The sequence below is a fragment of the Haemaphysalis longicornis genome, unplaced genomic scaffold (assembly GCF_048455015.1).
Source record: "Haemaphysalis longicornis isolate Haplotype H1 unplaced genomic scaffold, Haemaphysalis longicornis Haplotype H1 scaffold_40, whole genome shotgun sequence".
Taxonomy (NCBI): domain Eukaryota; kingdom Metazoa; phylum Arthropoda; class Arachnida; order Ixodida; family Ixodidae; genus Haemaphysalis; species Haemaphysalis longicornis.
Genome location: NW_027526362.1, coordinates 2,759,481 through 2,785,535, shown reverse-complemented (window position 1 = coordinate 2,785,535; position 26,055 = coordinate 2,759,481). Strand labels below are relative to the sequence as shown.

General features: G+C 51.1%; 1 protein-coding gene across 1 annotated transcript in view; it reads left to right on the top strand.

Moving 5' to 3' along the window:
- Nucleotides 1-275: 275 nt before the first annotated feature.
- The window catches only part of LOC144137552 (uncharacterized), a 66,308-nt gene continuing 40,528 nt past the window's right edge, over nucleotides 276-26,055 (top strand). The window contains exon 1 of the mRNA XM_077669482.1: nucleotides 276-4,121. Coding sequence (XP_077525608.1) covers nucleotides 276-4,121 — 3,846 coding nt within the window. The remainder of the gene's footprint in view (nucleotides 4,122-26,055) is intronic.

Below are 26,055 nucleotides of genomic sequence, written 5' to 3'. Positions count from 1 at the left end.
TGGCAGTTGGCACAGGTGAAACTCTGGGTGTTGCAGTTTTCGGACGGGTGGTCATGTTGGCCGCATTGTAGAAAATAAAGGTGGAATGGGTGGTTGAGACAAGCGAAGGCAGGGGGCGCGGCACGATCAGAAGATGAAGATCGGCCGCGCTCGCGTGCTCGAGCTTGAGTGTTCCGTGACCACCACGAGAACCGGACGTCTGGGTCCTGCTTTCCTTGCTTGATCCGCCATACGCTGGTGCCGAAAACCCACCCAGGCTCCCGGTTCCTTCCTTCATGGAGCACGAACGCCGAGTTCGGGGGTCCCTGCGCGCCGCCATCACGAAGGCGATCGCCGCGCTTGACGCTCTCCTCGAGGATCCCGCTGCCCCCGAGACCCGAATTCAGGGCTACGTCACCCTACTTACTGAGAAGCAGACAGAGCTGCGCGCCCTGGACGCCAAGATCCAGGCTCAACTCTCGGACGAGGCCTTTCAGGCGGACTACGCCACAGCATGGGACTATGAGCACAGCATTTGCGAAATTCGGGCCCGCGTGCACATCGCCCGATCATCGCCTTCTGCCGTCTCCGGTCCCTCGAATTCCGCTGCTGGTGGACATACGCAAGATCGAAGGGTGAGCGAATCCACGGCTCCTCCCGCCGTGCCAGTTCCCCGCGTCGCCCTCCCCAAGCTGCAGATTGCACCATTCTCTAGGGACCGTCGCGATTGGCAGGGGTTCTGGGAACAATTCGACGCTACCATCCATGCAAACCAACACTTGACGAAAATCGATAAATTCAAGTACCTCCGCTCGTACATGACCGGCCCCGCTAAGACCGCGATTGAGGGCATCAGGCTTGCGGAGGATGGATACGACGCTGCGATCAAGATCCTTAAAGACCGTTTTGGTCGCAGAGACCTATTGATGGCGGATCATGTCGATGCCCTCCTCGCCATAACTCCGGTGAAGACCTCTGCGGACGTCGCGGGGCTGCGGCGCTTGCATGACGACATCAGCTTTCGCCTAAACGCTTTGGAGGCACTAGGCATCGCGCCCGACCGGTACGCCGTCATAATCCACCGGGTCCTGCTGAAGGCGTTGCCGCATGACATCGCTCTTCTTTACCGGCAACGGATGAAGGAATCAGCCGCGAATGAGGTGAACGGGGATGCCAAGCAAGTTCAGGAGATCTTGGATTTCCTCCGTATTCAGGTGGAAATTCGGGAAGAAGGGTACATGGACAGCACCGGTCCCCAGGTTCGACGCCCTCCAGCACCCCGGCCGACACCGCATGAGGAGTTTTCTCCACCGTCAGCCGCAGCGCTACATGCGGAGTCATCGCCGCCTCCTCGTGGTGACTGTTGCCCCCTTTGTGACGGGCGAGGCCATGGGATCGCGCAATGCACCGCGAATGTGCCACCAGAGGAGAAGCGACGGCGACTGCAAGCAGGAAGACACTGCTTCCGGTGCGGCAAGCAGAATCACATTGCACGTGCTTGCCAGACTGCTAGAACGTTGTCCTGCAGCCGCTGTTCACGCCGGCATCTAACGTCACTCCGCGACGTGGCTCAGCCAGGTTCCGCGCACGCTACCAGGTCGTCCCACTCGGCTGGTCAAGGGGGCCCGCCCACAGTGCCCAAACCGTCACATGCGGCATCGTCGGTGGTTACAGCGTCAACTAAAAGCACACGGCCCACTCCAGTCTACCTGCAGACTTGCCGTGCATGGGCGACGGGTCCCAACGGTCAGCTCCTGGTGAGGGTTCTGCTGGACACGGGCAGCCAGCGGACGTTCGTTCGGCGTGACGTTTCGCGCGCTCTGGGCTACTCCGTTGAAGGCGTTGAGGACCTCAAGCTGGTCACATTTGGCAAGAGCCACCACGCAGCAGCGGAGAAGTATCCTCGCGTGTCAGTCACGGTGGCCAGCCAGAACAACGGCAAGCAGGTGGTCATCGACGCCCTTGAGGTCCCAAGTATCTGCGTCGTTACGAGTCCCCCAATCACCGATGACACGCTTAGACTGATGCACGACCATGGTCTTTTCGCCGCTGACACTTCGCCCGCGTCGGCTTACATGGATGACCACATCAGCATCCTAATTGGGTCAGATTTCTACTGGAAAGTTACCTCGGGGAACATTTCACGGCTGACTCCGCACCTGACCGCCGTCGAAACAATGTTCGGCTGGACTCTCCAGGGTGCACACTGCGACGAAACTGGCTGGACTTCGGGATCATCTAGTGCTTTATTCCTGGCCCACATGGAGCCCTCGCTGGATGACGCAGCGGCAGATAACGAGTTATCGTCACTGTGGCGACTGGATGCTATCGGGATCAAAGAAAGACCTGATGCGTCAGTGCTGGACCGCGCGGCCGTAGAGCAATTCGAGAGCGACGTGAGGAAGAATGGCGCGTGGTACGAGGTTCCACTCATGATCCAGGAGGAGCCAGGGCTGGACGCCAGCGCTGACAACTATAGGCTCGCAGAACAGCGGTTGCGTGTGCAGATGCGGCGCTTTCGTGGTCATCCTGAGCTGCTGTCCCAGTACGACAATGCAATCCGGACGTATTTCAACGACGGCCATGCCGAACGAGTTCCCGAGCATGACGGTGACCAATGCTCGACAACCAGGTACTACATGCCGCATCACGGTGTGGTTCGTCGGGACGCCGTCACAACCAAGCTAAGGGTGGTCTTCGATGCCTCGTCACATGTTTCGGGGCAACCTTCGCTGAACAGCATTCTCTGTAAGGGGCCCAAGTTGGATGCGGACCTGTTAAGGCTCATTCTTAAATTCAGCTGCTATCCCGTGGTCATGGTCGCAGATATAAAGAAGGCCTACCTCCAGATGATTGTTCGGGAACAGGACAGGGACGCGCTACGTTTTTTGTGGGTGGAGCGCCTTCCTACACCGAATGAGCCCTTTCCTCCAGTAGTGAAGTGGCGAATGACACGGGTTCCTTTTGGTGCGAGATCGAGTCCCTTTTTGCTCGCCGCCACTTTGCACCATCATCTGCGAGTCTCACAAAAGTTTCCGGACACCGCCGCCATCTTGCGAGAGTGTTTCTATGTCGACGACCCCATCATTGGCATGGACGACGTCGACCGAGCTCATCAGATATATTCGGAAGCAAAGGCTGTAATGGCCGAAGCCGGAATGGAGCTCCGAAAATGGGCTTCCAACATCTCTTCCCTGCGGGACTTGTTCATAAGAGATAAGCTCGCATTGGAGGATGAAGGTGGCGACGCCACCACAATGAAAGTTCTCGGGGTGAGCTGGAACCGCATTGACGACACGCTGCTCATCAGCACAGGAAACGTGGCCGCGTTTATCAACACCAAGCCCACAACCAAGCGAACCCTGCTACAAACATTTGCAAGAATCTACGATCCGCTAGGCTTCTTGGCACCATTCACGGTCCGGGCAAGGGTTATATTTCAAGATTTATGGAAGCTGCGGCACCCATGGGACAGTCCTCTACAACGTGAGCAACTCACCGCCTGGAACGCATGGTGCTCCGAACTAACCGAGCTGCAACACCTTTGTTTGCCACGAAACGTATCAGACAACCAAGGTTACCCGGAGCAGTCCATCGAAATCCACTTCTTCGCGGACGCTAGCCCGCGAGCATATGGCACAGCTGTCTACGTCCGCCGACGCTCCGCGCATGGTGACCCGTTTGAGGCAAATCTGCTGATCAGCAAAGGTCGTGTGGCCCCTATCAAGGCGACGACGTTGCCTCGCCTCGAGCTCCTTGCCTGCCTCATCGCAGCGCGCCTTTACAACTACCTAATGCGAGTTCCTGGCCTATCAGCCACACGTGCGTTCTTCTGGTCGGACGCGCAGATTGCCCTGCACTGGATATGCGGGGAACCTAGCCGGTGGCCACCCTTCGTCCGAAATCGCGTCGAAGAGATCCAGCGCCTAACCAAGGGATGCAGATGGGGGCATTGCAGCAGCAAGGACAATCCTGCCGACCTCATCACACGCGGAATAAGTGCAACAGTCCTCAGAACCTCAGAGCTTTGGTGGCATGGACCATCATGGATCACCCACACAGAAAACCTGCGGCCATTGAACCAGCCCCAGGAAGTCGCTGACTTCGTCGACCCGTCACCAGCCTTGGCGTCATCTTGCCTGGTGGGGTCTTCGCCACCGGAACCGCTATGCCAAATTTCAGATTACAGCCGCTACTCACGGCTACTTAGAGTGACGGCCTGGGTTCGACGCTTCGTAAACAACGCTTTACCGCAACGTCCGTCGATGACCGGGCCACTGGTTGCTAACGAAGTCCAAGAAGCTGAACTGTACTGGATTCTCCAGGTACAGCAGGAAGCATTCCCCCAAGACCGGGAAGCTCTATCGAACAGCCAGCTTGGTGTGGGGACTTCCCGACTTCCCGGTGTGGGGACTTCCCGACTTCCCTACAGCCCTTTTTGGACTCCGCTGGCGTTGTCCGCGTGGGGGGACGACTACACTGCTTACAATCTCCTTTCGAAGTGCGACATCCGATCATTCTGCCCGGAAAGAACGATTTAACACGGCTACTTATTCTGGCAACCCACGAGCGCCTATTGCACGCTGGAACAGAAGCCACGCTCACAGAGATCCGCCAGCGCTATTGGATCATTCGAGGGCGCCAGACAGTGAAGAAAGCCCTCCACCAGTGCTTGCCGTGCCGAAGGCGCAGGCTGACACCGGAGACAGCACCGACGGCACCATTACCACGCGACCGCATAACGGAAACAAGCCCGTTCTCTATTGTGGGCGTCGACTTCTGCGGTCCTCTGTACTGCCGTACCAACGACCCTTCCAAAGTCAAAGCATACGTCGCCGTATTCTCGTGCGGCGTCACGCGGGCTCTACACCTGGAATTGACGACGGGAATGACAGCGTCAAGTTTCTTGCTCGCCTTCAGGCGCTTCATTGCTCGCCGCGGAATATCTGCGACGGTATACTCCGATAACGCCCTCGCTTTTAAACACTGTGCGAAGTCCTTCCACTCCCTCACCGACGCCACACTCCAAGATTTCTGCAGCGGACAGCGCATTGTTTGGAAATTCAACGTAGAGAAGGCACCGTGGTGGGGCGGCTGGTGGGAACGAGTGATTCGGACAACGAAAGAGACGCTGAGACGAACCCTTGGGCGCAACTCTCTGACAGCTGAGGAACTGGCAACCACGTTGTGTGAAGTGGAGGCGGTTATCAACAGCCGGCCCTTAACGTACCTGACCACGGATGCCGACGGACCTCATCCCATAACGCCGGCTCACTTCTGGCTCGGCAAGCCGAACACGTGCCTCCCCCAGAACCTCGGGCCATTCGAGCCATCGTCGACAAGCTCCGAGTTGACACGCCGCTGGAGGCACCGACAGAACGTCACAAATCGCCTATGGCAAAGATGGCGGAATGAATACCTGCTGCTTCTGCGGTCCGCTCACGAAGCGCCCTCACATCCGTTACACCAACTCGCAGTCGGAGACGTGGTTGTAGTGCACGATGAAAGATACGCCCCAACGTTTTGGAGACTCGGCCGTGTGGCCAAGTTGCTACCCGGACGCGACGGAATCGCCCGCTCCTGTGTACTCCGCCTGTCAACTGGTCAAGAAATCAGGCGGCCAATTCAACGGCTCTACTTCCTTGAAGCCAACCCTTAGACTTCTTGGCGGGCCGGGGAGTGTGTAGAAAATAAAGGTGGAATGGGTGGTTGAGACAAGCGAAGGCAGGGGGCGCGGCACGATCAGAAGATGAAGATCGGCCGCGCCCGCGTGCTCGAGCTTGAGTGTTCCGTGACCACCACGAGAACCGGACGTCTGGGCCCTGCTTTCCTTGCTTGATCCGCCATACGCATTTCGCACAGGTAAGGCGGCCGCGGGAAGAGTTGGTGCCATGCCGAAACCGTTGGCACTTAAAACAGCGCCGCGGGTTAGGGATGTAAGGCCGGACCGGACATGGAACAAAACCTGCATTTATGTATTCTGGAATGCTCGACCTGTCAAAGGTTAAGATAAGATGCTTTGTAGGTATTTGTTTGTCCTCTCTACGTATGTTCATGCGCCTGACCCCTGTTACGCCCTGACCTCGAAGGCCCTCCAGCAGGTCGGCTTCAGTTTCGTTCAGTAGATCGGGATCGGAGATCACGCCCTGGGAGCTGTTTAATGATGATGATGATGATTGTCTTTTTATGGCGCAAGGCCGACGAGGGCAAAGAGCGCCAGAAACAATTGTGATTTAATAAAAGCGATGAGAATTAAAATTACAATTGTAAACTAAAGTGAAGCAGAAGCTGTTTAAAAACAAATGAGATGGCTGGTGTAGAGGGCCAGGTTGTAATTACGTGCAGTATGAAATGAGCTGTAAAAAATTAATCTCTTTTAAAAACTTCAAAACATACTTAAAAGGAATTGTAGCATTTTCGGCTAAAAAATGTGAGGGGTGGAGTGGGATGCGTTGTCTGTATACGCCTCGAGATTCGCGATCGCTGCGCCGCCTGCCGCCGCTTCTCCGCGGCGTTTGTGGGATTAGCGCTGCGTGGCTGATGGGTGGTCATGCAGTGTTTTGGTTCTCTTTCGCTTCCCTTTGCCTTTCCGCGCACTAAACAACTTGTTATGGTGACGTCTGTAAGCTAACTGCACGTTTAGGGCACTTAAAAAAAACAGCTGCGTCTTGGTAGAGCGCTCTAATGCCAACAAGAGCTACCCGGGGAGGCGGTTCTGCGCGCTTCTTGGCCGCTCTTGCGGGCGTCGGCGACGGCAGCAGCATATCACCGCTGTCACCTTCAAACACGTCAGCACAAGTGAATTCTATTTATTGTCGCCTCGTTTAGACCTGATATTGGCACTGTAAGAGGTTGGTTCGTTTTGCAGCACGGACAACAAATGCGGCTTTGCTTCGAATATGTACGTCGTAGAAAAATATGTTTCGGGGATGTGATAACCTAGCTGACAAAAACTTGTGCCTTTTATGGGAATATAAGCCACGCGAAAATGTTAAGTACGCTCAAGGGCTGTGCATTGTCATATATGTGCCCGCTCATGCCTTATAGTGCTTATAGTAAGAACCAAGGTATATGTTAATGAAACCACGGGAAAATGAAAGGTCTGCAAGTCGGGAATAAATAGAAAAGTCGTACAGGAATGAAAAAGAAAAAAAAACCGAGTGCAGCTTCTGAAATGCTAAAAACGTTTGTTCGAGCAAGGTAGTATTCACCAGAACAACTAGATGCGAAATGCACCGATATTTCGCTAGACATGGGGGGGGGTGAGGAGGAGGACGCTCAACTATCGTTGTTTACAAATGCGGAACGAAATCAACGAATGAACGTTTTAGTAATCACACACACAAGCTGCGTGTTCACTTTTCGTTTGTTTTTCGCCTTCAACGAACGGCTGATCACTCGGCGGACGCATTTTTTGAAGAATACAGGGTAGACAGTTCACAAGCGATACAAGGTGTCGTTGGAAGAGTTGATTGATTGATTGCAGGACACGCCGACGCAACGGAAACGATGAGGCACGCCGTAGTGGAGGGCTCCGGATTAATTTTGACCACCTGGAGATCCTTAACGTGCGCCGAAATCTTGTACACACGGGCTTGTTGGAAGAGTGTCGTATCTGATAAGGGTCTCTGATTTCGGTTTATGCTAGATCCTGCAGTCTCCCTGTGTCATATGACGATGTTTCGAAGAAGAGTTTGGTCGCGGACGCGGATTACTCTATAAGCCCATCTTCGCGCTTCTCGTGGAGGATAAATGTAACAGATGAATCTTTGCGAGCGCTCACCTCGGGACAAGACGACCCAGCATTAAATTTGTCGTCGTGTGCTGACTCCGGAGTGTAATTTTGCATTATCCATCGTACTTCTTTGGTACAATCTTTGTGAAATTTATGCCGCATTGGCGTGTTCATGGTACTGATCAATATCTGATATGTGATATTGGCAGGCGTAACTTGCGTGCTGTCAGGTATGAGTGCTCCGCTGGATTTTGTAAGTGCACAAAGTCGATTTACATCATAGTGTGTATGGCCGCAACATGACCATTGGAGGAAACACTGCTTACGGAGACACTGCCACTAAATTTAAGGGCAGCGGAATTGCAATCAGCTGCATGCGAATGCTGGCTTCGGGACGCAGGCCTGTGACACGCGCCTGGCGCTCGTATAGATATCACTAAGAGCGCGTCGTAAACGTTTATTCTCTCGTGAACACACCACGCTTGCAAACAGAGTGCCTGCTCCACGTTAATCGGTATTTCGAAAGTGGACAAACGGTAAATCGCTGTCTTGAACGAGCCCCAAAAGCAACGGCGACAGGGGGGAGCGGGCCGGGGACTCCCGCTCCTGCTTTCGAAACGGGCCGCTAGGGGGATTTCAGTGGCGCCCCTACAGGCCGCGCTCGAGGCGTATAGTTGTGGAAAGTGTTTGCGTCGAGTTGTGGTGAGTGCGTTACATTGAATTAGGATGTGGATTACGGATAGGTGTTCTCCACACCTGCTACACAGAGGTCTTGGGGATCCAGTGAGCAGGTGGGAGTGTGTAGCATGTGTGTGGCCTATCCGTAATCTGGCTAGTGTAGCTTCATTGAATCTGTTGTGTGTGTCTGTTGTGTATCGTCCCAAGTGTGGTTTTATTAGGTGTAGTTTGTTGTCTGTCAGTTCGCTCCACTGTGTTTGCCATGTTTTACGAAGTTGTTCTCTGATGTGTGGCTTGAGGTCTGTGTAAGGTAGTGTTCGTCAGTGCAGCAGCGGCGGCACTTTCATCCGCCAGCTCATTTCCGCGTATCCCACAGTGGCCCGGAACGCAGCACACAATCACTTCGAGATTTGAGGCGTACGCGGACATAATGGTCTTAAAAAGAAGATTGATCACATAATTTTTAGACGACTTTCCAGATGATAGCGCGCGCACAACACTCAAAGAATCTTTGTAAACGATGGATTTGGGTATTTTATGTTGAAGGATGTGATTCAGAATGAGAAGCACGCCATACGCCTCTGCCGTGAAGATACTACTAAGTAAATTCATAGTCTTAGAGATGCTTAAGTTTGGTCCGTGTGCCGCAGAGGACACAGCGGAAGCAGTCTTTGAGGCATCGCTATAAAATTCTAAACACTGATACTTTTGCTGTAGGGACAGAAAGTGCTGCAGAATCGCACTTTGTGGAACCCGGTTCTTCTGGATTTGTGTAAAAGATGGATCACAAGAAACTGGACGGAGATGCCACGGTGGTAAAAGGTCCGTAAACGATGAATTGTATAAGTCTAAAAACGAGAAGTCAAAGTCAGAAGCTTCCTTCCTCGCTCTAATGATGATGGTTTGATGTTTATGGCGCAAGGCCAACTGGGGCAAAGAGCGCCAAAACAATAGTCGTATATGAGAGGTGATACCTTAAACACTAAGTAAAATCAGCAAAAACAAAAGTAAAATCACAAAACGACAATGAGCATAGCTGGTGTATAGGGCCAGATTTCGTCACCTAGAAAAAATGGCTTCGTCACCTAGAAAAAACGATGGATGTAGCGGAATATGTTGTCTGTAGAGTTCTCTGAAGTGTTTGTGTCGTGTTGGGTGAAGTGCCTTGCATGTGATTAGCATGTGCACTACGGATAGGGCCTCTCCGCACCTGCTGCACTGGGGTCTAGAAGACCCCGTCAGCAGATACGAGTGCGTCGCATGGGTGTGCCCTATCCGCAGCCTACCCAAGGCGACTTCCGTGTGTCTGTTGTGTGAGTCAGATGTGTACCATCCCAAGTGTGGCTTTATTACATGTAGTTTGTTGTCTGTCTGTTCATCCCAGTGTGTTTGCCATTTCCTACGAAGGTATTGTCGAATTTGTGGCTTAAGGTCACTCTGTGGTAGTATGGTTATATCTACTGTGTTCCTGAGTGCAGCAACTGCGGCCTTCTGATCCGCAACCTCATTGCCAGCAATTCCAGCATGGCCTGGAACCCAGCACAACACCAGAACAAGTTTTTGGGCATATATAGACATGATAGTGTTGAAAACCATATGGACAATTCTGTTTTTGCATGGCTTGTATGATGCCAATGCGCGCACAACGCTCAAGGAATCTGTATATATGATGGACTTCGAGATTTTGTGTTCAAGAATGTGTTGTGCAATGAGTAAGATGCCATATGCTTCAGCTGAGTAAATTGTGGTGTATGTGCTCATGGTTCTGCATGCATCAAAGTTTGGTCCATGAGCAGCGCAAGACACTACGGTTGCAGTTTTTGATGCGTCACTATAAAACTCTGCACATTGATACTTGTACTGCAGGGAGAAGAAGTGCTGCAAAATTGCAGTTTGTGGTGCCCTGGTTTTATCAATATTTATGAAAGACAAGTCACAACACACAGGTTGAAGCTGCCAGGGTGGTAAAACATCAGTAAAGGAAGATGTGTAAATGTCTGAAAAGGAGATGTTGAAATCCGAAGCTTCCTGTCTCACTCTAAGTGAGAATGGCAAAGGAACGGACGGTCGATTTACAAACACTAGTGATGTGGATGCATCATTAAAAACAGGTTTAAAAGGATGGTTATTCATCGATGAAATTTTGAAAGCGTAGAGCAAGTCCATGTACGTTCGTTGGTCCTCAAGGCACCATTTGTTACATTCAACGTATAGACTTTTTGCCGGGCTAGTGCGGAACGCACCCGACGCAAGGCGGAGGCCCAAGTGGAGGACTGGGTCAAGCATTTTTAATGCGGTTTTTGATGCTGACCCATACACGACGCTGCCGTAGTCTAACCGGGACCCGACTAAGGCGGTAAAGACCCGGAGAAGTAGCTCCTTGTCTGCACCATAGGATTGGTGGGAGAGCACCTTGAGAATGTTTAGTGTTTTTAGGCATTTATGTTTAAGTGATTTGACGTGAGGTATGAACGTGAGCTTGTTATCAAATATGACACCTAAAAACTTGTGCTCCCTTTTAACAGGAATAGATGCACGGCCAAGAGCAATCTCAGGGTCCGCACTAAGCCCGCGCTTGCGGGAGAACAGAACACAAGTACTTTTGCCCGGGTTCAGTTTAAAACCGTTAAGGTCCGCCCATCCAGCAAGCTTCTTAACACCGAGCTGTACTTGACGTTCGCAAATTGACAGGTTACAGGATTTAAAAGATATTTGAACATCGTCTACATAGATGGAACAGGAAATGGTTGGTGGCAATGCCTTTCGGAGGGAGTTCATCTTAACTATAAACAATGTGCAGCTTAAAACTCCACCTTGCGGCACACCATTTTCCTGCACATGTATCCCGGACAGGGATGACCCAACCTTAACACGAAATGTCCTCGTGGACATGTAGCTAGAAATGGTATTTAACATGTTACCTGACACACCAAAGGACTTCAGGTCGCTAAGGATGCCGTTTCGCCAGGCTGTGTCGTAAGCCTTTTCAAGATCAAAGAATACCGTAAGGCAGAACTGCTTATGAGCAAATGCATCTTTTATGAAGGATTCCAACGCAACAAGATGATCGTTGGTGGTACGCCCCACCCTAAAGCCTGCCTGGCAGCTCTCGAGAAGACCGTTGTACTCAAGGAAGTACACGAGCCTGCGATTTATCATCTTCTCGAGCAGCTTGCACAGGCAGCTTGTCAGGGCGATGGGACGATAACTGGCGGGTGAGGAAGGGTCCTTCCCTTCCTTCAGGAACGCCACTACTATGGCCTCCCTCCAAGAGTGTGGAATCTGCCCCGAAAGCCATATTTTATTGTATAGGTGTAGGAGTGTTTCAAGAGTGTCTGGGTGTAGGTGTTGTATCATGGTGTATGTAATCTTATCTGCCGCTGGAGCTGAAGGTTTACATGTGCTCAGGGCAACCCTCAACTCATAGAGTGTAAATTCAGAATTGTAACCAGATTTTGACCTGTTAGTGTCATGTAGGGACTTCTTTTCACAAGTATTTTTATGTTTTAGGAAAGTGTTTGTGTAGTTTGCAGAGCTGGAAACATGCTGGAAGTGTTGTGCAAGTGTGTTAGCCTGGTCTTCTAGTGTGTCCCCTGTTGTACTGACCAGGGGCAGGCTGTGTGTCTGTCCTCCTTTAAGGTTACGTATTCGTGTCCAGACTTTGTGAGTGTCGGTGTATGAGTTGATGGAAGTGAGGAAGGTGCGCCAACTCTCCCTTTTCGCCTCACGACGCACACGCTTCACAAGAGCCTTTGCCCGTTTAAAGGAAATGAGATTATCTGGCGTGGGGTACCGGCGAAGGACACCCCACGCCTTGTTCTGGGCCTCTCGCGCCCGCCTACAGTCCTCGTTCCACCAGGGCCTCCTTGGGTTGCGGGACGCACTGGAGGCCTGGGGCATGGACTTTTTGGCGGCGTCGAGTATGTGTGCCGTGACGAGTTGGGCTGCTTCCTCCACGTGTAGGTGTTTTATGGTTGTGTGGTGTAGTTTAGATGTTTCTGTGAATGTACTCCAGTTTGCTTTTGATTCATTAAACCTGTTATGGGAAGATCGACTGCATGGGCCTTTACCTATGTAAGTTAGGGAAGTGGGGAGGTGGTCTATACCATATGGGTCCGTGCCCACGCCCCACTGAAGACATGGAAAGAGAATGGCGGAACCAATAGCCAAGTCAAGATGTGAGTATGTATTGTGTCCTAAGTTATGGTATGTAGGCTGTTTTTTGTTGAAAAGGCATGCTCCTAAAGATGTAAGGAATTTCTCTATCAGGCGACCTCGGGCATCCGTTCTGGCGGAGCCCCAAAGAGAGTTGTGCGCATTCAGGTCGCCTGTTAGAATATATGGTTCGGGCAGCTGGTCCACCAGCGCCTCGAAATCAGAGCTCAGAAGTGCAAAATCAGGAGGAATGTAAATGGAGCATACCGTTACCAACCTATTAAATATTATTGTACGGATTGCTACAGCCTCGAGGACAGTGTTCACAGTGACAGGATGGCAGGCTAATGATTTCCGGGCGACAATTGCCACACCTCCTGAAGAGTGTGTGCAGCCAACCCTGTCCTTTCTGAATACCATGTACCTATTTAAGAAATTTGTTTGTTTAGAATTGAGGTGGGTTTCCTGGAGACACATGATACTTGGCTGACTGGCATGCAGAATCTCATACACATCGTCAAGATTTTTAAGGAGGCCTCTGCAGTCCCATTATTTAAGTTTAAGAATAACTGGAGTGTGTGTGTGTGTGTTTGTTCATGTGTCGTCTTTCGGGGCTGTAATTCTAGGATTTTTAGGCTTTTCTGTCGGCTTGGACATCGGAGGCCGCTCCTTGCGCTGCGTAGCAGGCAGGAACGGCGTGACATCCATCTCCTCGTCGGATGCCAGAAGGGTGCCCGGCGGACCAGGCCCCCCGGACTTGGCCCCCTTTCGGGAGCCCTTCGTTTGAGCTGCCACCGCCGAGGGCGTCCGGGGCACCAGAGGTGGCACGGGAGGGGCGGTGGCGGCGGGAGCCGATGCGGGGCCCCCGGTGTCCATCCGGTCGGCAACCTCCAACGCACTGGAGGACGGGGAGGCAGAGGCGGGAGCGGCACCGGTCCCCACAGAAGAGGTTGTCACCACAACCGCTGCTGCCTCAGCAAGCGGCGTGGCAACGGATTGGGATGCCTGAGGCACCCCAGGGGGGGGGGCAGGGGAGGGACCAGATCAGACTCGCTGAACTGGGTCCCTGTGGACACCAGACGCCGCTCCGCCCCCCGGCGAGCCGCGTCGGCGTACCTCCCCAGGGGGAAAGAGGCGAACCTCTTTCGCGCCTCTGGGAAGGTGATGTTTTCAGTGACTTTGATGTTGATGATTTTCTTTTCTAGTTGAAACTTTTCACATTTTCGAGAGTAGGCGGCATGGGGTCCCTGGCAGTTGGCGCACGTGAGGGTTGATGATGGACAATTGTCCGATGGGTGATCATGCTGGGAGCACTTTGCGCAGGTCAGACGGCCGCTGCAAGAGTTGGTGCTGTGCCCGAACCGCTGGCACTTAAAGCAGCGGCGGGGGTTCGGAATGTATGGCCGAACCGAACATCGAATGTATCCTGCGTTAATGAATTCTGGTAATGTTGATCGATCAAATGTTAAGATGACATGTTTAGTACGAATTTCTTTGTCTTCTCTCTGCGTATCGTTATGCGCCTCACTGCTGTTACGCCCTGACTTTTCAGGCCCTCCAGCAGATCGGTTTCAGTTTCAGTCATGAGGTCAGGATCTGAGATCACGCCCTGTGAGCTGTTAAGGCTTCGGTGGGGCGTGACCGTGATGTCAAGATCTGCAATGCGTGTCTGGCTCAGGAGATTTGTTGCCTGCTGCTGGTTATTGACTTCGACCAACAGTTCTCCCGTTCTCTGTTTCTTTGCTTTGTAGGATTTTCCTATTATACCTTCTATGAACTTTGTGACCAAGAAGACGGACAAAGAGGCAACAGGCTTTTCTTTTCCAACGGATTGAATGATCAGGAAGCGGGGATAGTTGGCTGGCTTTGGGGTTGAGATCGTTGGTAAGGACGGAAATGATACTTCGGTGCGGCCCCTTTTCAGGGACCGATCACGTTTGGAGGGGGGGTTTGATAATACCATACAGCATGTATAGAAGCAGGGGACGGGGGTACTTTCTTCCACAACCTTACCCTGATAGCTGAGGAGGTCCCGGAGCTCCCTGCCTGGTAAACAGACAGGGAGCCCATCCGCCGTAGCTTGACCTGGGCTCCGACGGCCACCGTTCGTGGTTTCTAACCCTCCACCTATAAACACATTGCCACGGTTGGATCCAGCGTATGTTTGTTGGCTCGGGGTCCGCGGTATCGCCAGTACCGTCACCAAGATTGCTCAAGGTGCCCCATGCGGGGCCTTCCTCGCTCTAAGTGAGAAAGGTACAGAAACAGATGGACGATTTGAAAACAGTTGCAATGAGGAAGTATCGTTAAATACTGGTTTAAAAGGATGGTTACTAATTGATGAAATTTTAAAAGCATATAATAGGTCTATGTAGATTCGCTGATGTTCTAGGCACCATTTATCACACTCAGCGTACAGGCTCTGGACCGGGCTAGTGCGAAACGCACCTGACGCGAGCCGAAGCCCCAAGTGCAGCAATGGGTCCAGCATTTTCAATGTGGTTTTTGTTGCTGACCCATACACCACACTCCCGTAGTCCAATCTTGAACCTATTAAGCTGGTAAATACACGCAGCAGGAGTTGTTTGTCTGCACCGTATGCTTGGTGTGAGAGGACCTTTAAAATGTTCATTGTTTTTAGGCATTTATGTTTAAGTTGTTTAATGTAAGATATAAATGTTAGTTTTTCGTCAAACACTACTCCTACAAACTTGTGTTCCTTTTTAACAGGAATTGATAGGCCGTTCAGCTTGATCTCAGGATCGGGCCGGATCGCGCGCAATTTAGAAAACACAACACAGGTGCTTTTAGCTGGATTAAGTTTAAACCCCTTTCGGTCTGCCCAGCTAGCTAGTTCATTGGCACCAAGCTGAATTTGCCGTTCACAGACATGTTACATGATTTAAAAGATATTTGAACATCATCTACATACATAAAACAGGATATTGTTGGTGGCAATGCCTTTCCAAGCGAGTTCATCTTCACTATAAACAATGTGCAGCTCAAAACTCCACCTTGAGGAACGCCATTTTCTTGGACATGAACCCTAGAGAGTGCAGACCCAACTCTCACACGAAAGGTTCGCTTGGACATGTAACTGCCAAGTGTGTTTAGCATGTTGCCCGACAAACCTAACGACTTCAGATCGCTGAGGATGCCGTAGCGCCAAGCGGTGTCGTAGGCTTTTTCAAGATCAAAGAACAGTGTAATGCAGTACTGCTTATGAACGAATGCATCCTTTATATATGGTTCTAAGCCAACGAGTTGATCATTTGTAGATCGCCCTGCCCGGAAGCCTGCCTGGCAGCTCTCGAGAAGACCGTTGTATTCCAGGAAATATACAAGTCTCTTGTTTATCATCTTCTCGAGAAGCTTGAAGAGGCAGCTTGTCAGGGCTATGGGACGATAACTTGCAGGGAAGGTGGGATCCTTCCCCTCCTTGAGGAAGGCCACTACTATGGCCTCCCTCCAAGACCTAGGTAACCGCCCCGATATCCATATTCTATTGTATAGGTGTAAAAGTGTTTCTAAAGTGTCTCGGTGTAAGTGTTGTATCATAGCGTATGTGATGTCTGCGCCTGGAGCTGAAGGCTTACAAGTGTTGAGAGCGGCCCTCAGCTCAAAAAGTGAGAACTCAGAGTTGTAAGACGTAGTTGATCTGTTCTTGTCACGTAGAGAGTTCTTTTCGGCAGATGTTTTGTGTTTCATAAAAGTGTCTGTGTAGTGTGATGAACTGGAGACGTGTTCGAAGTGTTGTGCAAGTGCATTAGCCTGGTCTTCTAGTGTGTCCCCTGTTGTGCTGACCAGGGGCAGGCTATGTGTATTTTGTCCTTTCAGTTTACGTATCCTTGTCCATACTTTACGTGTGTCTGTGTACGAGTTAATGGATGTAAGGAAGGTGCGCCAACTCACTCGTTTTGCCTCACGGCGCGCACGCTTCCCGAAAGCCTGTGCCCGTTTAAAAGAAATCATGTTTTCTGACGTGGGGTACCGGCGAAGGACACCCCACGCCTTGTTCTGGGCCTCTCGCGCCCGCCTGCAGTCCTCGTTCCACCAGGGCCTCCTTGGGCTGCGGGACCCACTGGAGGCCTGGGGAATGGACTTTTCGGCGGCGTCGAGGATGTGCGCCGTGACGAGTTGGGCGGCTTCCTCCACGTGTAGGTGTTTTATGGTTGTGTGGTGTAGTTTAGATGTTTCTGTGAATGTACTCCAGTTTGCTTTGGATTCATTAAACCTGTTATGGGAAGATGGACTGCTCGGGCCTATACCTATATACGTTAATGAAGTGGGGAAATGGTCACTACCATATGGGTCCGTGCCCACACCCCACTCAAGACATGGAAAGAGAACTGCGGAACCAATAGCCAAGTCAAGATGAGAGTATGTATTGTGTCCTAAGTTATGATATGTAGGCTGTTTTTTGTTGAAAAGGCATGCTCCAGAGGATGTAAGAAACTTCTCCAACAGGCGACCTCGGGCATCCGTTCTGGAGGAGCCCCAAAGAGAGTTGTGTGCATTAAGGTCGCCTGTTAGGATGTACGGTTCGGGTAGCTGGTCGACCAGCGCCTCGAAGTCAGAGCTCAAAAGTGTGACATCAGGAGGAATGTATATGGAGCATACCGTTATCAACCTATTAAAAATTATTGTGCGTATTGCTACAGCCTCAAGGACGGTGTTGAGAGCGACAGGGTGGCATGCTAGGGATTTCCGGGCTATTATGGCTACACCGCCCGAAGAGTGTGTGCAGCCATCCCTGTCCTTTCTGAAGACCATGTACATATTTAAGAAATTTGTGTGCTTGGAATTCAAATGCGTCTCCTGAAGACACATCACACTTGGCTGATTAGCATGCAGTATTTCGTATACATCGTCAAGATTTTTAAGAAGGCCTCTACAGTTCCATTGAATTATGTTTTCTCTTCCCATTATTTAGTGTGAGAGCTACTGGAGTGTGTGTGTTTGTTTATGTGTCATCTTTCGGGGCTGTGACTCTCGCCTTTTTTGGCTTGTCGGGAGGCTTTGGCGTCGGGACCCGTTCCTTGCGCTGCGTTGCAGGCAGGAACGGCCCGACATCCATCTCGTCGTCGGATGTCCGAGGGGTGCCCGACGGACCGGGCCCCCTGGACTTGGCCCCCCCTCGGGAGCCCTTCGTTTGAGCCGCCACCGCCGAGGGCGTCCGGGGCGCCAGAGGTGGCACAGGCGGTGCGGTGGCGGTGGGAACCGGTGCGGGGCCCGTGGTGTCCATCACCTCTGTACCCTCCAACGCACTGGAGGGCGGGGAGACAGAGGCGGGAGCGGCACCGGTCCCGACGGAAGAGGTTGCCACCACAACCGCTGCTGCCTCAGCAAGCGGCGTGGTGGCGGGTTGGGCTGCCAGAGGCAACCCAGGGGGGGGCGGGCGAGGGACCAGGTCAGACTCGCTGAACTGGGTCCCTGTGATGATGATGATGATGGTTTGATGTTTATGGCGCAAGGCCAACTGGGGCAAAGAGCGCCAAAACAATAGTCGTATATGAGATGTGATACCTTAAACACTAAGTAAAATCAGCAAAAACGAAAGTAAAATCACAAAACGACAATGAGTATGGCTGGTGTATAGGGCCAGATTTCATGATGCGTGATAGGAAATGAGGTTTAAAAACTTGACTTCTGACAAATACTCAAACACACGTTTCACGGAAACAATGGCTTCGTCACCTAGAAACAGCGATGGATGGAGTGGGATATGTTGTCTGTAGAGTTCTCTGAAGTGTTTGTGTCGTGTTGTGTGAAGTGCCTTGCATGTGATTAGTATGTGCACCACGGATAGGGCCTCTCCGCATCTCCCGCACTGGGGTCTAGAAGATCCCGTCAGCAGATACGAGTGCGTCGCATGGGTGTGCCCTATCCGCAGCCTACCCAAGGCGACTTCCGTGTGTCTGTTATGTGAGTCAGATGTGTACCGTCCCAAGTGTGGCTTTATTACATGTAGTTTGTTGTCTGTCTGTTCATCCCAGTGTGTTTGCCATTTCCTACGAAGGTATTGTCGAATTTGTGGCTTAAGGTCACTCTGTGGTAGTATGGTTATATCTACTGTGTCCCTGAGTGCAACTGCGGCCTTCTGATCCGCAACCTCATTGCCAGCAATTCCAGCATGGCCTGGAACCCAGCACAACACCAGAACAAGTTTTTCGGCATATATAGACATGATAGTGTTGAAAACCATATGGACAATTCTGTTTTTGCATGGCTTGTATGATGCCAATGCGCGCACAACGCTCAAGGAATCTGTATATATGATGGACTTCGAGATTTTGTGTTCAAGAATGTGTTGTGCAATTAGTAAGATGCCATATGCTTCAGCTGAGTAAATTGTGGTGTATGTGCTCATGGTTCTGCATGCATCTAAGTTTGGTCCATGAGCAGCGCAAGACACTATGGTTGCAGTTTTTGATGCGTCACTATAAAACTCTGCACATTGATACTTGTACTGCAGGGAGAAGAAGTGCTCCAAAATTGCAGTTTGTGGTACCCTGGTTTTATCAATATTCATGAAAGACAAGTCACAACACACAGGTTGAAGCTGCCAGGGTGGTAAAACATCAGTAAAGGAAGATGTGTAAATGTCTGAAAAGGAGATGTTGAAATCCGAGGCTTCCTGTCTCACTCTAAGTGAGAATGGCAAAGGAACGGACGGCCGATTTACAAACACTAGTGATGTGGATGCATCATTAAAAACAGGTTTAAAAGGATGGTTATTCATCGATGAAATTTTGAAAGCGTAGAGCAAGTCCATGTACGTTCGTTGGTCCTCAAGGCACCATTTGTTACATTCAACGTATAGACTCTTTGCCGGGCTAGTGCGGAACGCACCCGACGCAAGGCGGAGGCCCAAGTGGAGTACTGGGTCAAGCATTTTTAGTGCGGTTTTTGATGCCGACCCATACACGACGCTGCCGTAGTCTAACCGGGACCCGACTAAGGCGGTAAAGACCCGGAGAAGTAGCTCCTTGTCTGCACCATAGGATTGGTGGGAGAGCACCTTGAGAATGTTTAGTGTTTTTAGGCATTTATGTTTCAGTGCTTTGACGTGAGGTATGAACGTGAGCTTGTTATCAAATATGACACCTAAAAACTTGTGCTCCCTTTTAACAGGAATAGATGCACGGCCAAGAGCAATCTCAGGGTCCGCACTAAGCCCGCGCTTGCGGGAGAACAGAACACAAGTACTTTTGACCGGGTTCAGTTTAAAACCGTTAAGGTCCGCCCATCCAGCAAGCTTCTTAACACCGAGCTGTACTTGACGTTCGCAAATTGACAGGTTACAGGATTTAAAAGATATTTGAACATCGTCTACATAGATGGAACAGGAAATGGTTGGTGGCAGTGCTTTTCGGAGGGAGTTCATCTTAACTATAAACAATGTGCAACTTAAAACTCCACCCTGCGGCACACCATTTTCCTGCACATGTATCCCGGACAGGGATGACCCAACCTTAACACGAAATGTCCTCGTGGACATGTAGCTAGAAATGGTATTTAACATGTTACCTGACACACCAAAGGACTTCAGGTCACTAAGGATGCCGTATCGCCAGGCTGTGTCGTAAGCCTTTTCAAGATCAAAGAATACCGTAAGGCAGAACTGCTTATGAGCAAATGCATCTTTTATGAAGGATTCCAACGCAACAAGATGATCGTTGGTGGATCGCCCCACCCTAAAGCCTGCCTGGCAGCTCTCGAGAAGACCGTTGTACTCAAGGAAGTACACGAGCCTGCGATTTATCATCTTCTCGAGCAGCTTGCACAGGCAGCTTGTCAGGGCGATGGGACGATAACTGGCGGGAGAGGAAGGGTCCTTCCCTTCCTTCAGGAACGCCACTACTATGGCCTCCCTCCAAGAGTGTGGAATCTGCCCCGAAAGCCATATTTTATTGTATAGGTGTAGGAGTGTTTCAAGAGTGTCTGGGTGTAGGTGTTGTATCATGGTGTATGTAATCTTATCTGCCCCTGGAGCTGAAGGTTTACATGTGCTCAGGGCAACCCTCAACTCATAGAGTGTAAATTCAGAATTGTAACCAGATTTTGACCTGTTAGTGTCATGTAGGGACTTCTTTTCACAAGTATTTTTATGTTTTAGGAAAGTGTTTGTGTAGTGTGCAGAGCTGGAAACGTGTTGAAAGTGTTGTGCAAGTGTGTTAGCCTGGTCTTCTAGTGTGTCCCCTGTTGTACTGACCAGGGGCAGGCTGTGTGTCTGTCCTCCTTTAAGGTTACGTATTCGTGTCCAGACTTTGTGTGTGTCTGTGTACGAATTGATGGAAGTGAGGAAGGTGCGCCAACTCTCCCTTTTTGCCTCACGACGCACACGCTTCCCAAGAGCCTTTGCGCGTTTAAAGGAAATGAGATTATCTGGCGTGGGGTACCGGCGAAGGACACCCCACGCCTTGTTCTGGGCCTCTCGCGCCCGCCTACAGTCCTCGTTCCACCAGGGCCTCCTTGGGTTGCGGGACGCACTGGAGGCCTGGGGCATGGACTTTTCGGCGGCGTCGAGTATGTGCGCCGTGACGAGTTGGGCTGCTTCCTCCACGTGTAGGTCTTTTATGGTTGTGTGGTGTAGTTTAGATGTTTCTGTGAATGTACTCCAGTTTGCTTTTGATTCATTAAACCTGTTATGGGAAGATGGACTGCATGGGCCTTTACCTATGTAAGTTAGGGAAGTGGGGAAGTGGTCACTACCATATGGGTCCGTGCCCACGCCCCACTCCAGACATGGAAAGAGAATTGCGGAACCAATGGCCAAGTCAAGATGTGAGTATGTATTGTGTCCTAAGTTATGGTATGTAGGCTGTTTTTTGTTGAAAAGGCATGCTCCTGAAGATGTAAGGAATTTCTCTATCAGGCGACCTCGGGCATCCGTTCTGGTGGAGCCCCAAAGAGAGTTGTGCGCATTCAGGTCACCTGTTAGAATATATGGTTCGGGCAGCTGGTCGACCAGCGCCTCGAAATCAGAGCTCAGAAGTGCAAAATCAGGAGGAATGTAAATGGAGCATACCGTTACCAACCTATTACATATTATTGTACGGATTGCTACAGCCTCGAGGATAGTGTTTAAAGTGACAGGATGGCAGGCTAATGATTTCCGGGCGACAATTGCCACACCTCCTGAAGAGTGTGTGCAGCCAACCCTATCCTTTCTGAATACCATGTACCTATTTAAGAAATTTGTTTGTTTAGAATTGAGGTGGGTTTCCTGGAGACACATGATACTTGGCTGACTGGCATGCAGAATCTCATATACATCGTCAAGATTTTTAAGGAGGCCTCTGCAGTTCCATTGGATGATGTTTTCTGTTCCCATTATTTAAGTTTAAGAATAACTGGAGTGTGTGTGTTTGTTCATGTGTCGTCTTTCGGGGCTGTTATTCTAGGATTTTTAGGCTTTTCTGTAGGCTTGGACATCGGAGGCCGCTCCTTGCGCTGCGTAGCAGGCAGAAACGGCGTGACATCCATCTCCTCGTCGGATGCCAGAAGGGTGCCCGGCGGACCAGGCCCCCCGGACTTGGCCCCCTTTCGGGAGCCCTTCGTTTGAGCTGCCACCGCCGAGGGCGTCCGTTGCACCAGAGGTGGCACGGGAGGGGCGGTGGCGGCGGGAGCCGATGCGGGGCCCCCGGTGTCCATCCGGTCGGCAACCTCCAACGCACTGGAGGACGGGGAGGCAGAGGCGGGAGCGGCACCGGTCCCCACAGAAGAGGTTGTCACCACAACCGCTGCTGCCTCAGCAAGCGGCGTGGCAACGGATTGGGATGCCTGAGGCACCCCAGGGGGGGGCAGAGGAGGGACAAGGTGAGACTCGCTGAACTGCGTCCCTGTGGACACCAGACGCCGCTCCGCCCCCCGGCGAGCCGCGTCGGCGTACCTCCCCAGGGGGAAAGAGGCGAACCTCTTTCGCGCCTCTGGGAAGGTGATGTTTTCAGTGACTTTGATGTTGATGATTTTCTTTTCTAGTTGAAATTTTTCGCACTTGCGGGAGTATGCCGCATGCGGCCCCCCGCAGTTTACACAAGTGAGAGTTTCGGCTGAGCAGTTCTCGCTCGGATGATCGTGCGCCGCGCACTTTGCACACGTCGTTCGGCCACGGCAAGAGTTCGTACCATGCCCGAACCGCTGGCACTTAAAACAGCGCCGCGGGTTCGGGATGTACGGACGGATGGAGCAACGGATAAAACCTGCATTTATGTATTGTGGAAGAATTGCGCGGTCGAAAGTCAAGATAATGTGTTTGGTGGGAATCTCCTTGTCGTCTCTGCGGATGGTGATGCGTCTCACGGCAGTGACGCCCTGATCCTTCAAGCCGGCAAGGAGATCCGCATCGGTTTCGTTCAGGAGGTCTGTCTCGGATATCACACCCTGCGAGCTGTTGAGGCTCCGATGGGGTGTGACCCGGATGTCAAGATCAGCCAGTCTAGTCTGAGCTAGAAGCTTTGCAGACTGCTGCTTGTCATTTATTTCAATTAAGAGTTCACCAGACCTTTGTTTTTTGCATTTATACGACTTTCCTACTATGGCTTCAAGATACTTGGCGATCAAGAAGACTGACTGAGATGCAAGAGGGTGGGTTGGATTGAGGGATTCCATCACAAGAAATCGAGAAAAATGGTCCGGTTCAGGAAAGGTTAACGACGGCAACGGAGGAAAGGATACTTCGGTGCGGCCCCTTTTCAGGGACCGATCACGGTTGGGGGGGGTTTTAGACAATACCATAAAGCATAGTATAAAAGCAGGGAGACGGGGGTACTTTCTTCCACAACCTTACCCTGATAGCTGAGGAGGTCCCGGAGCTCCCTGCCTGGTAAACAGACAGGGAGCCCATCCGCCGGAGCTTGACCTGGGCTCCGACGGCCACCGTTAGAGGTTTCTACCCTTCACCTTAAAAACACATCACCACGGTTGGATCCAGCTTATGTTTGGGGGCTCGGGGTCCGCGGTATCGCCAGTACCGTCACCAAGATTGCTCAAGGTGCCCCGTGCGGGGGGGAAGGTGATGTTTTCTGTCACTTTTAGATGGATTATTTTCTTTTCCACTTGGAATTTCTCGCACTTCCTGGAGTAGGCCGCATGAGGGCCCCTGCAGTTTGCACATGTGAGGTTGTCAGAATTGCAATTGTCAGTGGGGTGGTCCTGCGCTGTACATTTCGCACAGGTTGTTTTGCCGCGGCAAGAGGTTGTGCTGTGCCCGAACCGCTGGCACTTAAAGCAGCGGCGCGGGTTCGGTATGTACGGTCGAATAGAGCATCGGATGTAGCCTGCATTTATATATTGCGGAAGTGTCGAACGGTCGAAGGTCAGGATAATGTGTTTGGTTGGGATTATCTTATCATCCCTTCGCATCGTGATGCGTCGCACAGCTGTGACGCCCTGGTCCTTTAAACCTTCAAGAAGGTCGGAATCTGTTTCTGTAAGCAGATCCGACTCTGAAATCACACCCTGGGAGCTGTTCAGGCTCCGGTGGGGCGTGATCTTGATGTCAAGATCATGGATGCGAGTTTGGGCAAGAAGTGTGCGGGATTGTTTTTCATTGTTGATTTCGACAAGGATTTCTCCTGTCCTGAGCTTTTTGGCTTCATACTTTTCACCTAATGTGCTTTGCAAAAATTTCGAGACAAGGAATACCGACAGTGAAGCGACGGGTCTCGTTGGGTCAGCTGACTCGATCACAAGAAAAAGAGAATAGTTATTCATGTTTGTTGAAAGGACAGTTGTTGACAGAGGTGGGAATGAAACTTCGGTGCGGCCCCTTTTCGGGGGCCGATCACGTCTGGGGGGGGGTTTAGAAAATGCCATATATCATACTATAGAAGCAGGGAGGCGGGGGTACTTTCTTCCACAACCTTACCCTGATAGCTGAGGAGGTCCCGGAGCTCCCTGCCTGGTAAACAGACAGGGAGCCCATCCGCCGGAGCTTGACCTGGGCTCCGACGGCCACCGTTCATGGTTTCTAACCCTCCACCTATAAACACATTGCCACGGTTGGATCCAGCGTATGTTTGGGGGCTCGGGGTCCGCGGTATCGCCAGTACCGTCACCAAGATTGCTCAAGGTGCCCCGTGCGGGGAACTTCTGATAGGAACTTAAACGTGCGCTGAACAGAAAACATGGCATCATCTCCTAAGAAGTATGATGGGTGTGGTGGAATATGTCGTGTGTGTAGTTGAGGGAAGTGTTTGCGTCGAGTGCCTTACATTCTATGAGGATGTGGATCACGGATAGGGCCTCTCCGCACCTGCTGCACAGAGGTCTTGGAGATCCAGTGAGCAGGTGCGAGTGCGTTGCGTGAGTGTGCCCTATCCGTAATCTAGCCAAGGCGACTTCAGTGTATCTATTGCGTGTGTCGGTGGTGTATGGTCCCTAGTGTAACTTGTTACGTGTAACTTGTTGTCGGTTTGTTCGCTCCAGTGTGTTTGCCATGTTATGCGAAGTTGTTGTCTGATGTGTGGTTTCACGTCGGTGTAGGGTAATGTGGTTATGTCTACTGTATTCGAGAGTGTAGCAGCAGCGGCCATTCGATCTGCTGCTTCGTTCCCGGCTATACCACAGTGGCCAGGGACCCAGCAAAGGACTAGTTCAAATTTGTGGACATACACAGACATAATACCCTTGACTATTAGATTTACAACGTGATTTTTTGAAGACTTTGTTGACGACAACGCCCGCACGACACTGAGGGAGTCTGTATATATAATGGATTGTATGATGCGACTTTGAAGGATATGATTAACAACAAGAAGTACACCATAAGCCTCTGCCGTTAAGATACTCGTATTACTGTTAAGAGTTTTAGTGACATTAAGGCCGGGCCCATGCGCCGCGCAGGACACAGAGGTGGCAGTTTTAGAGGCGTCCATATAAAATTCAGAAAATTGATACTTCTGCTGCAAATACAAGAAGTGCTGCAGAATTGCACATGTGGGAGCTCGGTTTTTATCTACATGTGTGAAGGATGTGTCGCATGATACAGGGCGGAGATGCCATGGTGCTATAAAATCTGTTTGAGAACTTTGTATGGTGTCTAAAAAGGAGACAGAAAGCTCTGACGCTTCCTCTCTAACTCTGTAAGAGAAGGGCGCAGAGAACGATGGTCGGTTTAGGAGTAGTGCAGTCATAGACGTATCATAAAAAGCCGATTTAAAAGGATGGTGTGGCATAGATGAAATTTTAAAAGCAAAAGGGAGATCTGTGTATGCTCGCTGACGTTGTAGGTTCTACTTACTACACTCCACATAGAGGCTTTCGACCGGGCTAGTCCGGAAGGCGCCACATGCCAACCGCAGCCCCAGATGAAGCACTGGGTCCAGCATTTTGAGGGATGTCTTACTTGCTGACCCATAAACAACGCTTCCATAGTCTAACCGTGAACCTATCAGGCTGGTAAAAACACGTAAAAGAAGTTGTTTGTCAGTCCCATATGAAGAGTGGGAGAGAACCTTGAGTATATTCATGGCCTTTAATGATGATGATGATGGTTGGAGTTT